Raw genomic sequence first — 13,078 nt, 5'->3', positions numbered from 1 at the left:
AGACTCAGATGTATAAAGATTTTAATTTGCCTTAAAAACGGCCAAATTAGTGATTATTTCTTTGATTTAATTCCAGTGCTTTAAGGGACTGACTGAACAGCAAAAAGGTCCTTTTTATTCACTTATCTGAGCTGGGTAATCAATATTTAGTTCAATATGAGCCTGTGGGTTGAGAATGTGACGGGCATGAATATGAGGGAGCATCACTGACAAATTATTTGCTTCAAACAATCATTTTAACAGCACTCCAAGTATGAAGCTTTGATTAGCGTGTATGAGTCCAGATGAAAGCAGCACAAATTCCCAGTAATCTCTGCGGGAAATTGATTATCATTATTTATTCCAAATCAATATGTGAACAACCAGAGAAGCAGAGAGCAGTGTTTGCAGTGCTCCATTCCTCTAATCCTCTCAGATAATGGGTCAGTGCAGGTTATTAAACAGGATCTCACAGTGAAACTCTTACTCTCTTTGTGTATCCTGAGGCTAACCCATTCAGATCTGCATTTATGTTCAGCATACACATTTACTCATCGATCCTCATTTTCTGAATACCATGCAATACACTTGTCCTAAATATATATGTGGGAGGATACTGGTAATGTTCGATTACTGCAAGATGAACAGAGCATCTTGCAGTAATCACACATTAATAGTAAACTAAGAGTGCCCCCTTCAGTCTGAGACCTAACACTGCACTTATCCTAATGTTTAAAGAACAACTCATCACTGTAATAAATGTAAACGTTAATCGGGTGGGCCTACTGAAAAATATGGAGAAAGATTCATATACCTTTTCATTACAGTTAACTTCCTTGTTACCTTAGTGAAATCCTTTCTCCTGTTTCAGTAGAACAGGTCATCTAAATGTATAATCTTCAGTATCCCTGTCTGCTCTGAACTTGGTAAAACTGCATTTTTATATCATGTACCGAGCTTAGAAAAATCTACAACACAAACTTCATCAGGCATTCAAGCATCACATTAAAAAAAATGTTCCATGAGCAATGTAATTGTTTCAAATAGCCATTTTATCTCGCTCATACTTCTCAGATCCTGTTTTGTTGTATTGTGTTGGACGCAACTGCTGTAAATGAATGTTTTTATGTAACTCTGCGATACCTTCTGTATGTAAATCCTCCACCGCAGCACATAAGCAGTGCTGTGCTGTATGTAGAATATTACTTTCATTCATCACTGTCATTTTAACAGGTAATGTATAAACAAATTTAGTCTGAGCACACTTTTAAATGAAGGTTGGGTCAATTATACGCCAAACTCAAACGCTGGTTTATTGCATGTATTTATTGTCCAGGTACCTTTAATTGGTAACCATGCTAGTTAGTGAACAGAAACAGGTCCAGGGTACTGAATGTGCTGACTGGGCTGCTGGATGATAACAATTGAAATTGTACATATTTACATAGAAAATGCGGAATAGTGACAAACATTAAACAAGAAAGACTTTGCAAAGGAAAAAAAAAGAAAAAAAAAAAGAGTCTAAACAAAAAAAATATATAAAGCTAGTTCCTGGTAATTATGTCCCCGCATCTGTTTAGTAATAAAGGCACTCTGATGTTTATTATATACATTTCATTGATCTTAAATAAGAGAAGTTCACTTCAGGGGCTTTCACAGTAAAAATCATAATAGATTTGATACCCTATGGTATATTTCAAAAGAAATAAACATTATAACTCAAGATGACACATATATAGTATTTAACTTGATGATCATGTACTCAAACATGTATAATTTAACAGATAAGACAATGGAGGCAATTGTATTAAATATATTAAAATTATACTGATTCAATTTAGGCATCTAAAAAACAGCATTTAAAAAAAATTCACTGGGTTTCTATGCAAAAACATATACGATACAGCACTCTGAATTCAAGGTCCACTCATCTTTCTGCCTATTATTCAATATAATATAATATAACAAAGGCTTTTATTATACCATATTCCTCACTATGGACTTCAACACAAAAGACAGAAAAAAACATGGTGGCCTTGAATCTTAAAGGTGCAGTGTGTAGTATTTAATAGCATCTAGCAGAACGGACTTGGCAGATATGGAATATAATATTCATAAGTATGTTTTAATTAGTGTATAATCACCTGAAACTAAGAATCGTTGTATTTTCGTTACCTCAGAATGAGCCCTTTATATCTACATAAGGAGCAGGTCCTCTTCCACAGAGCCCACCATGTTTCTACAGTAGCCCAGAACGGACAAACCAAAAACTGGCTCCAGGACCTTGCAATCTGCGACCTCACTGCTGCTAGATGCCATTAAATCCTAAACACTGCACCTTTAATATCATGTTGCTTTTCTGGCTGACTCCACGTTTTCAGGTTTATTTTGTGTGCTATTTGAGTGCAAGAGAGTCACTTACATTGCCAAATAGAGGAGCCAGCAAATTTAAATTGACTGACACTTTTCAGGATTGCATTAATAACATTTTAAAGTCCTGTGAGCTGTAGGAACTGTTCCATCCAAATGTTGATATTTTCATACTTGTGTGCTGCATCCTGAAACTACCACCTTGTCCACTGCAGAAAACATTTTAACATAAAATTTGTATAACAATGATATCAAATAATGCTGCCACAATATGAGGACAAGTATCAATGTAAAGGGGTAATTTACGAACGTACCTACTTATTTTTTCTCTTTGGTGTAACGTGATCTATCAAAAGTAGATCATTCACACTGAATAACTCATTCCTGCCAGTCACAATATGTAGCTGTGATAAGAACAGAGAAGGCTACAGAATAGAGATCAGTTCTTGGTGCCTCCTCTTCTTAACTTATCACTCAACTATGCAGTGTTAAAGGATTTAGGACAGTAAGTCTTGGGGATCACAGAAACAATCCAATGTGAATGAACTATGAAGCTTGTAATGATGTAAACATGATAGCGGCATTTTAATTGTCTATTAGCCCTCTTTATATAAAATCTATGTGGTTACATAACTTCAGGAGAATCTAATTAGGCTGAACCCTTTCCTGCACTGACTGTAAAATGGTAAAGCACTTACAGTATGTTTAAAAATGACTACATGTGACCTTCACCTTTGATAGCGTCCTGATGACATTCACTGGCCCTTTTCATTCAAATGCTGTGATATGACCTCTTTGCAAAGAAAGAACAACCATGAGTGTGCAAGTCTACAGATAGGAAAACTGCTCTAACCTGAGCGCCCTGTATGATGAACAACACTGACCTCTTATGCAGAAAGCAGTGCTTGACTTAAGATACTGAACCCAAACAGTGTTTTTCAGTGTAAAACTGGAAATTATTGAAAGAAAAGTAAAAAGAGACATTTAAAAAAAAAAAAAAAAATTTGGACACTGACTATTTTAAATAATGTGCCATTTTTCATTAACAATCAGGATTAATCACCAGAATTGATTTAGAGTAGCCTCAAAACAACTGAAATTTCAGCCTTATTAATTAACTGAAGCATCATCTAAACAAACACACAGTTTGTTGATTAGGGCGACACAATTTAAACCAACTTGCATAGACACTCAACTTGCGATATCCAATCATATAATTCTGACAGTATTATTGCACCATCTACAGTGTTGGTCCAAGGCAATCGTCTTAAAACTTCAACTGGGTTGGGTAAAAAATAAATTAGGAGAAGACTGTACGTAAACATAGCCATTGGCTACATTTGAGTATACGCTCAGTGACCAGAAATAAAAAAAACAATATGTAGTAATGCAATCCAATAAAACAGCACTGTGATTAAAAAAATAATTAAAAAAACTACTCTGTGTCACGACTTTTTTTTGAGACTTGAGGGGATCTGACTCAGAATTATGGTAATTTTTATGCCTGCAGTTTGTGGTGATGTTGTATTAGATTACATTATACTTAAACTGTTTCTAGAATTTTGTGTTTTGAGACAAATACACCACCACCACAAACTACAAGCCTTAAAAAAAAAAAAAAAAAACACCATACATTTGAGCAGCGTCAAAAAATGACCACAAGCTCCTTACAAGTATTTCAAGTATTTCTGAGCTGTTGTAGTGGATTGCAGTAGACAATATTTCTATTTTTCTGGTCATTCAGTGTTTTAGAAAATAATGTCGCAGTCTACATTGAGACATAGTCAGTGGTATATGATACAATGAAAGTGCAGCCTGACTGAATGCCACAAAATTAAGTACTGGTAAGTGAAATATTGAAAGCACTTTAAAAAAGCAGACAACAGAGTCCCAAAGGACTCTTACATTAAACAAGTAAAAAAACAAACAAAAATCAGCCCTGTAAAGGATTTTGATCGTCTTCAACAGGGGCAACACTCCTGCTTCAATAGAATTGAAAATTAGCATTTTAAATACTTAAATAGATATAAAATTTTGTTATCTTTTAACACAAACTGTACACATCTGGTACCAATACATATAAAAATTACAAGTGTGGTTACTTTAGAATGATGCATCATATCAAAAATATGTAGCTTTAGTAGCACTTTTGTTCTTCATTTATCTAGTAAATTTTACAATGCTACATTACACTCCAGAGTGAGTGAGGTCTTTTCTTCTAGTCCGACGTCACTGCAGCGGTGCCAAACACACCAGAAGGCCTCTCGAGCCTCAAAAGTCACGAGTCACTGCTTTGCTTTTCCACTTTTCTTCTCTCAATCCTAAAAAACACTTCCTCTTCACCATCCAGTTGCTCCATCATACGCTGACTTCTCTACTCCTTCCTCTTCAACATGCACTTCAATCAATCTTTTCAACTTTCCCGATAATCTTCTCCTCGAAGATGGGCAAAATGGCGTCATCTTCACGAACCTCTTCGAACACCACCCCACAGTCAAACTCATCGCTTACCTTCTTGAAATAATACCTACAGAAGCAGAGAAGAAAGTTCATTTTTCCAAATTTGACAGTTGGTGACCTTCACATAAACTGTGCCCAGCAGCAAAACTTTAACATTTGTAACACCCTTAATAGTCCATTAGGATATAGTTTTTATTCAGCTAAGCACGCAATTTACTCAGCATGCCCCTAAATTGAGTCAAAGTTGGATCAGTGATGTAGGAGTTGTGGCCTTTTAGAGTTAGGAATTCTAAAATTGAATTGCATCTAATGCAAAAAACAACAAATGTGTCATAAATGTGTTAAAAACTGTGGCTTATAACATTTTATATGCTGTTTTTTGGCCTAACAGAGCATATGGACGATACAACTTTAAGTTATAAAGCTGGATTTGTTTAGATTCTGATATTTAGATGTTATATTAGACATCAAACACTACAATAAATCTCACCTGTAATTTCCTTTCTTTGTTAGCAGTTCTTTAAACTGGCCCAGAGTGACAACCCTCCCTTTGACAGATGTCCGGTATGGAATCGGCTCTCCACAGAAGTAATACGCCACAACAATGTTTTCACATGGCTGCTTTTTAGTGGCTTTGTGTCTGCAAATGGAAAAGACAAAACCTTTTTTTAGAAATTTTGAACTTTTACCATCATTTATGTCCACACTTTTATGCTTGGGAGGACAAAGAATAAAAAAAAACAGTTCATATTTCCCAGGTACTCTAGAGTTTGCAAGGACTAATGACTAATCTAAATTAAAAGCATACTTGCAAGTGCCACGAGATGGCACATGGTGGGTTAGTGTTAAGAGTAATCTCAACTGTATAACTGTCTACTAATATCAAATATCACATTTCACAGTGCTTTACAAAAACAATGACAAAGACAACACTAATAAAGTTATAAAAATGAGGCTAGCGTCTGTGTGTATCTGTGATATGAGCAACACCAGACAAACATCAGGAAAGGCTACAGACAAGACAAATAAGACTGCAGGGAAGGAAACAAAGGGAGGAGGAATGTGTGAACCATGGAAGGGAGCTTGTAAACTGTATTTTAAAAAATAGTCCATGATTTTGGACTGATTAACTGAGATCATTCAGTAGTACTTTCTAATCAATAGGTGCAATTACACTGAGCAAGTGAAGAGAGTAACTATACTGGCTGATGTTCTCTTGTTTACTGGTTCATATGCTGACTTTAACTGCTGAGTTTTTAATAGGTTGGATGTTTCTGACTTGTGGATTATAACAAACCAGTGAATGGACAGCATTGCCTTTCAATAATTAGTTCTAGAAAGAAACAATACTGCTGCTATCTATAGCTCCAAACAAAAAAGCTCTGTGCTTTTATTATTAGTAACAGGAACATTGTTCCTCAGAACCCCCGCAAAATACAGGAAAACCCATAAATATCTACAGGGCTGGATACAACCAAAAGGGAGTCATGAACTGGCCCTTTAAGATACTAAATGGGCTTGTTTAAACTTCAAGACTTCCTCTGCCTGGGAGAGACCTTATATGATTATTCTACTGTACCACTGATGGCTGAGTGTGCCATGATGCCCAATGAGATCATGTTATCCAAAGTGGACTCAACTGTTTTCAGCCTTTGAACCAACTTATAACCACATAACTGCTTTTATTTTTGTCACAGAAAGGTAAACAAATTAGCAGTGACATTACTGAATGTTCAATAGGCTAGTTGAATCAGTACAAGTCTCAGATATACAGTAAATGTAAATTTCCCTATTTTTTTAAGACCATTATTAAAGTACAATTTCAGAACAGGAAAAGTAAGTAACGTCAAAGAGGAGACATTAATCAACACATTACTTTGTGTGTTCATTTACACAACATTACTTCCATCTGTCCTCAACATGCAGGAGGTGGCCAATTTTACTTTTTTTTTACTAACATTCTCATGACAGGGTATTATGGCAGATATTCAGAATAATACAGTTCTCGAGACAATGTAAGTTACTTTGTTCCTTGTTTTTAGAGTCTCTAATATTGGTGTACATCAATATATGATGACAAACCTAAATAAAAACGTATTGTTTTACAATGTTTTAGTTAGTTTACTGGTATTTTTGGATGGAACTGCAATTCAGATTAAAATGTCTTTGTTTGACAAAAGTAGTACTTCATACTTCTATCCTTAATTCTCTTTTTAAGTGAAAGTAAATAAATGTAAAACTCACAAGACCATCCCAGTGTTCTTCCAAAACAAACATCCTTCATCTTAAATTTCAATTTTTCAGCTGACAGTTTGGAGTTTGCATCTTATAGGTCCAGAGATGTTCCTTCATACATTTCTAGCAGTTAGTAATAGACTGTAGTAGGCTGTGTGTAGTGGACTGCTGTGATCTGAGCACATATCAAGTACTGATCCCTCTTCACAGGTCTGAGCAGCAGCTTCACACAGTGGCAGCACCACATAATCTGTCTTTCATCTGTCTTTTACACAGTTCCTCTGCTTTCCTCCATCTGCCCATCTGAGAGGGCAGTCAAACATCAAACAGAAACATGTTTCTGACAAAACATCAAAAACTGACTCTTTCCCCAGCACATCAGCTTTTCTGCCTCCACAAGAACACAGTAAAACACACACTTCTACTTCCTGTGTGATCCTCTCTCTGGTCTCCACGGGAAATAACCAGCAAGGGATCTGATATGTTTTCCTCCATCAAGTCAGATCATAGTTATTTACAACAGGGAGGGAAAGTAATACAGTTCATATCAAGGCCACTGAAACATTTCTCATTGGCTGCCATTAAGAGGAGACTCTTATGATCAAAGACGGCTCTGCTCAGTTTGACCACTGTTCTAAAATCAGCAGATAACATTTTTAACTCCAAGTAACCATAGTAACAAAACATGTTTCATTCTACGTCAGCAGTAAAAATAGGATGTGTCTGATCACTCCCTATTTTCTTATTTGTCCTGCACTATATGGCTGCAACTAACCATTATTTTCACTATCGCTTCATCTGTTGATTATTTTCTCAAAGAATCAATTAGTTGTTTGGTCTATAAAATGTCAGAAAATGGTGAAAAATGCAACCTCTAAAATCTTGTTTTGTCTCGATCAACAGTCTGCAACCCAAAGATATTCAGTTTATTGTCATAGAAGAGTAAAGAAACCAGAAAATATTCATATTTAAGAAGCTGGATGAGAGCATTTTAGTATTTTCTATTAAAAAAATACTCAAAACGATTTATCAATTATCAAAGTAGTTGGCAATTAACTTTCTGTTGATCGACTAATCAGTTAATCGACTAATTGTTGTCGCTCTAAAAACTAACCTCATACACAAACTTTGAAAATGAATGATGATTAAAAACAAGTCGGTTTCTATTGATAACTGCCATGGTGTGAGTGTGATAACGCTTAATATAGAAAATAATAGACTATAAGACAACAATGCCAAGCACTTCACATCATGACGTTCCCTACCTCCACTTTGTCCGTTACTTTCTTTAATCTGTATGCCTTGTAGTGCATTATTGCTGACTCAATACCAACCTGGCTTAACATGCAACATGATGCCATGGACTAGCTACCATCTGATGACCGCTAGGGAATATATGTGCTGGTTGAATCTTATCCTCTCATTAATGAATACTGGAAAGACTAGACTAGGTATTCTAACAAACACAAGGATTCAGTGTGGAGCACTTCATGATGGCGTTAACATATAGCACTTAAGAGTTCCATTAATTAGGGACATAAATTGCTCATTATTGATTGCTAAGTACTCTAATGTTTCATTTAGTGGCTCTACAAACACACACAGTCCTGGGTCAATGTGAACTACCAGTGATGAGAATGGGAGGTGAAGTGACCTGTGAATAATTTGGACATAGTGGGAAAAGTTACTGGGAACAGGACTGGTAGGACACAGTGGACATACTCGGGCTCGGAGAGCTCGCTGTCAGAAACGGCGGGCACCACGCTGAGCGGAGGGAACAGTGCAGGCCTGACTGCGGTGCGACCCCTCTGGATCACCTCCATCACATACCTGAGGGACCGAACAACCCCAGCAGTTAGACACAGACGGGCCTTAAGAAGCACAAAGGCTAGAGAACAAAAGAGTAACTGTTTCATTTTGACTAAAGAAAAAAAAAGGATAGATCCGGCTTCTTCCCTTGTGGATCAAGTTTAACAGATTCTGCTGAAAAATTGAGCTGATTAGCTGGACAGATAAATATGACAATGTTGACATGTTTATTCATTTACCTCTGTTTGGGTTGTAAAGTTCCCGACTTAATTTGCTCCTCCTCAAGCCGCCGGCAAACCTCCTCCAGCTGGATGAGGGGACTGGGAGCTGGGTTGGGGGGCATCGTGGGATCCTGGATGAACGGATGAGAAGGCTGCACGTTGTTCCGCAGCTGAGCGCTGACGCACGGGTGCACCGACCCTGATCGCTCTGCTGAGCTGAGACGGGATCCCTCATGGCCTGCAATCTTCTTGGACCCAGTGGTACTTCTAAAAATGTGAAGTTGTTACTTTTTGAGTATCAGCAATGAAACAAACCAAAGCAAGAGTACAGAAACAAGAATAAATAAAAGTGGCTTTTATGTCCCTTTTTAGTCACTGCTTATTTGTACAGTAAATTATCATTCTATCCTAAATAAACAAAACTACTGAACTGGAAGAGGAAATCAGCTGTCATCACTGACCCGTATGGGCTCTTCTTATGCCGAACCATTTCTTTCTGTCCTTCCATCAGCCACAAAAGGATCTTCTGTTTTTTCTCCATCTCCTCTGCTGGCCCTGGCATGTCATAAGGCCGCACTTCTTCACCTTTCTTAAATGCTCTTTTACACTGTGTACCACCTTTGCTTCTGTAAAATGGAAGAAAACAATTTGTAAGAAGAGAAAAAAAAGCATTTTATGTGCATTATTGACAAAAAACAACTATTGCATGGATATGCTGCATACCCATAACTTGGATGCTCCATGGGGTTGGATCCCATGCCATCAGCGTAGGTGCGAGACTTTGATCCGTAATGACTTGTCTCCATGCCCCAGGGGAAGCTGCCATGCACACGCATGGCTCCCTCAGCCTCCACCTGCTCTTTAGGCTTCCCAACACCTGCGTGGTGGATGTGGTGGACATGTTTGTGGTGATACAGGTGGCTGGTCTCTCCCTTGAGACCGTGCCTGGATGGATGTTTACCCTGACTAGAGGGCAGCGCCATTCCAAGTCCCGTCCCTTTGCCCCCTGGGAAACCATCTGGTGAGCGTGACTTGGGAGAATGGCGGCCTGTCCCTGGTGACTGGCAGCCTGGAGTCTTCATGACGCGCTGGACGTGGTCGTCCAGGATGCTCTCAGGGTTCTCCTCATGGGCATCTTTCAGAAAAGGACCACTGTAGGTGCTGTCAGCATAGGTGGAGTTGTAATTCTGCAGATAAGCACCAGAGGGGAACCTGTGACTGGACAATGATGTGGCTGTGGACATGCTGACTTCATCACCTTCTTCTTCCTTTTGGAGAAAAATACACACACACACACACACAAAAATTACAATATAGAGCAAACAAAAATGGTATGACTGTCTAAAGTATATATATTATGTAGATGTGATAGGTCCAATTCTTAAATTACTAAGCCATATAAAATTTGTGAGTAAGCATTTCATTTATCAGCTAACTTCCTAATATACTATAGACACAACTGATGATATTAAATAAGGTTGCTTATGTTGCACTCATTTCAACCTGCAGATGGCAGATTTTCACCATATACTAATGTGTATCTTCGTATTCTTACTGCAGAGGTTTTAACACCAACCAAAAATACAACAGTATCAGTCAGATTTGGAGGGTTTTTTTTTTTATCCATGCACAGATCACATTTGTGTTCTTCCTTGTACTGACAAGTGCAACGACTACAGCCTCCGCTCAGAGAGAAAGACAAAGTCATGCTCTGACAGAGGCTACTCCAGGGGGAAACATGGGGTGGGGTGCTGCAGGCATTCGTAATAGGGTTTGATAAGAAGGCGCTGTAGGGAGGGTAGAGATGAAATATAACACAGCAGTGGCTGCCCTTAGTGGATGGAGGATATTCAATCATCGAACACTGCTAATACTCAAGTCATAATCCCTATGGCACGAGAATCTTATAGCAGCATTACTGCACAAACCGCTCCCATATCCATAGCATTCTCTCCCTGTTTTAATGTACATAAAGCAAAACAGTGGAAGTTGAACAACATGCTTTTACAGGATGAGAAATTTCCTGTAAAAACAGTCTGGGAGGCTTTTAAAGCCACATGTAGAAGGTGGTGTATTAGTTATGGCACTGCATAGCAAAAAGAAAGAAGCCAAGGGAAAAATAAGTTAATGTTAGAACTGAAAAACCTAGAAATGCAACGTATGAGACATCCTAGCAATCAGAAATTAAAAGATTCAGTGTTACTCACTAAAATGGAGCTACAAGCAATTCTACATGAGGAAACCTCATCTGCATTATTTAGACTCAGGAAAAAGTATTCTGAATCTGCTGATTAAGCTGACCTAATGCTAGCACTTAGATTGAAACAAATGGAGAGTAACTCTTCAATATCCGCCAGATATGATCGCAGCGGATTTCAAGAATACTATTCAAAGTTGTATGAATGTAAACACAACCTAAATATGGTAGATTACTTTCTCAATAATGCAGCCCTCCTACAGCTGAAAGACAATGCAAAGGCTTACTGAGAGACAGATGTCCAGGAAATGAAGGTTAAGGCAACCATTTAAGTTCTCACTGCTGGTAAAACACCAGGATGGTTATAGATATCTATAAATGTTTCCAGGACGTCCTGTCTCCAATTCTGACCTTATTATACAAAGATATTATTGCCACTCAGTCCATGCCTAGTAGTATTAAAACAGTTGTTATTTTCCTGTTACCAAAACCAAGTGAAGACTATTTACAAATGGGCCATTTCTGTCCCCTCAGCTTGTTAAAGTAGACAAGACAAATCATGTAGATGCAGAAGAGCATCATGTTTCCCTTGATTCCTTCTGGTATCAAAAGCCCTTTAATTCTGTTTTCATGCAAAGTGGTTAAAGCACTACATAAACATCTTAAAATCAGTGGTTTATCCATGCCCTCTTGTCCCATATGGAAGAACTCATTATTTACAGCTGGTGGTAAACCTCTTTCTAATGACATATGGCAGAATAAAAATATTGCTGAGCTGGGTCAGTTACTACATGGAGATAAAGAATTTTCATGAACTTGAGATAAATTTTGGTTTAAATAATTTTAACTTCTTCCAATATTTGCATCTGATTTCTATTCTGTGCAATTACACACTTAAAAACAAAACTCTTGGCATCCATAAAAGCACAGTGAGAGAAAGATGTTGGTGTACCTCTCACAGCAGATCAGTGGGAAGCTACACTATGTTGTTCAAACTATCTGAAACTAAATGATTTTGTTTAAGTCATATATTCCCCACACAAACTGAAGAAAATGAGCTGTAATGTTTCAGATATGTGCTGGAATGGCTGTGGGGTGATTGGCACTTTTATGCATCTACTGTGGCACTGCCCAGAGGTAAGACGATTTTTGGTAAACATTACATTTATAATAACATCCAGCAGAGACTAGGAGTCCCTGTTTTGTTTTCTTATTATTTTTTAATGTTTTTACTTATGTACACACATATGTGGTACTTATAAACGAGCATACATGATGCAGGTTGCTTGTCCACAAGGTCGTGATGTTAATCATATGGGCTGATGTTGGTGTATAGCGCCCTGAATAGATTTGTGTTTATATAGAGTTTTTTGATATCCCTATTCTGAACCCAGGTGGTGGGAGGTAATCATCAGGACACAAGGGGCTTGATGGTTTCCTTCCCACCCCCTAAGATATGAAAATGTATTTGTTTTATTGTTAACATGCTTTCAAATGGCTTTACAATAGGTATTCTGCACTCTCTGCCCCAAGCCTGGTCTCGATGAAGGGAAGCTGGGCAACTGACCTGATGTTAGTTAGCTGGTGAGATGCTACAGAACCAGAGCATTACCATTGTCTTTTTGTTTGAAATCTTTGTGTGTGTGTGTGTGTGTGTGTGTGTGTGTGTTAATGTGTTATATTCTGCCCTGTCAGTGTTTCTGTATATTGTTTTTGTTGTATTATAAATCTGGAAGAAAAATCTAGGGAAGCTGGGACCTGTTATTGTGTAGCTGGTGAGATTCATATTGCCTGCTTCACAGAACCA

General features: G+C 37.8%; 1 protein-coding gene across 5 annotated transcripts in view; it reads right to left on the bottom strand.

The window, feature by feature from the left end:
• Positions 1 to 1,286: 1,286 nt before the first annotated feature.
• Positions 1,287 to 13,078, bottom strand: part of axin1 (axin 1) — a 39,754-nt gene continuing 27,962 nt past the window's right edge. For 4 of the 5 annotated variants that reach the window (XM_044332050.1, XM_044332048.1, XM_044332052.1 and 1 more), the window contains 6 exons: positions 9,798 to 10,342; positions 9,536 to 9,700; positions 9,093 to 9,341; positions 8,767 to 8,874; positions 5,300 to 5,449; positions 1,287 to 4,876 (listed from right to left, as the gene is read on the bottom strand). In XM_044332050.1, coding sequence (XP_044187985.1) covers positions 4,750 to 4,876; positions 5,300 to 5,449; positions 8,767 to 8,874; positions 9,093 to 9,341; positions 9,536 to 9,700; positions 9,798 to 10,342 — 1,344 coding nt within the window. In that variant the 3' untranslated portion in view covers positions 1,287 to 4,749. The remainder of the gene's footprint in view (positions 4,877 to 5,299; positions 5,450 to 8,766; positions 8,875 to 9,092; positions 9,342 to 9,535; positions 9,701 to 9,797; positions 10,343 to 13,078) is intronic. The other variant, XM_044332053.1, reaches the window with a different exon arrangement.

Source organism: Thunnus albacares, chromosome 17 (genome assembly GCF_914725855.1).
Source record: "Thunnus albacares chromosome 17, fThuAlb1.1, whole genome shotgun sequence".
Classification (NCBI taxonomy): Eukaryota; Metazoa; Chordata; class Actinopteri; order Scombriformes; family Scombridae; genus Thunnus; species Thunnus albacares.
This window is presented reverse-complemented; position numbering and strand designations above follow the sequence as displayed.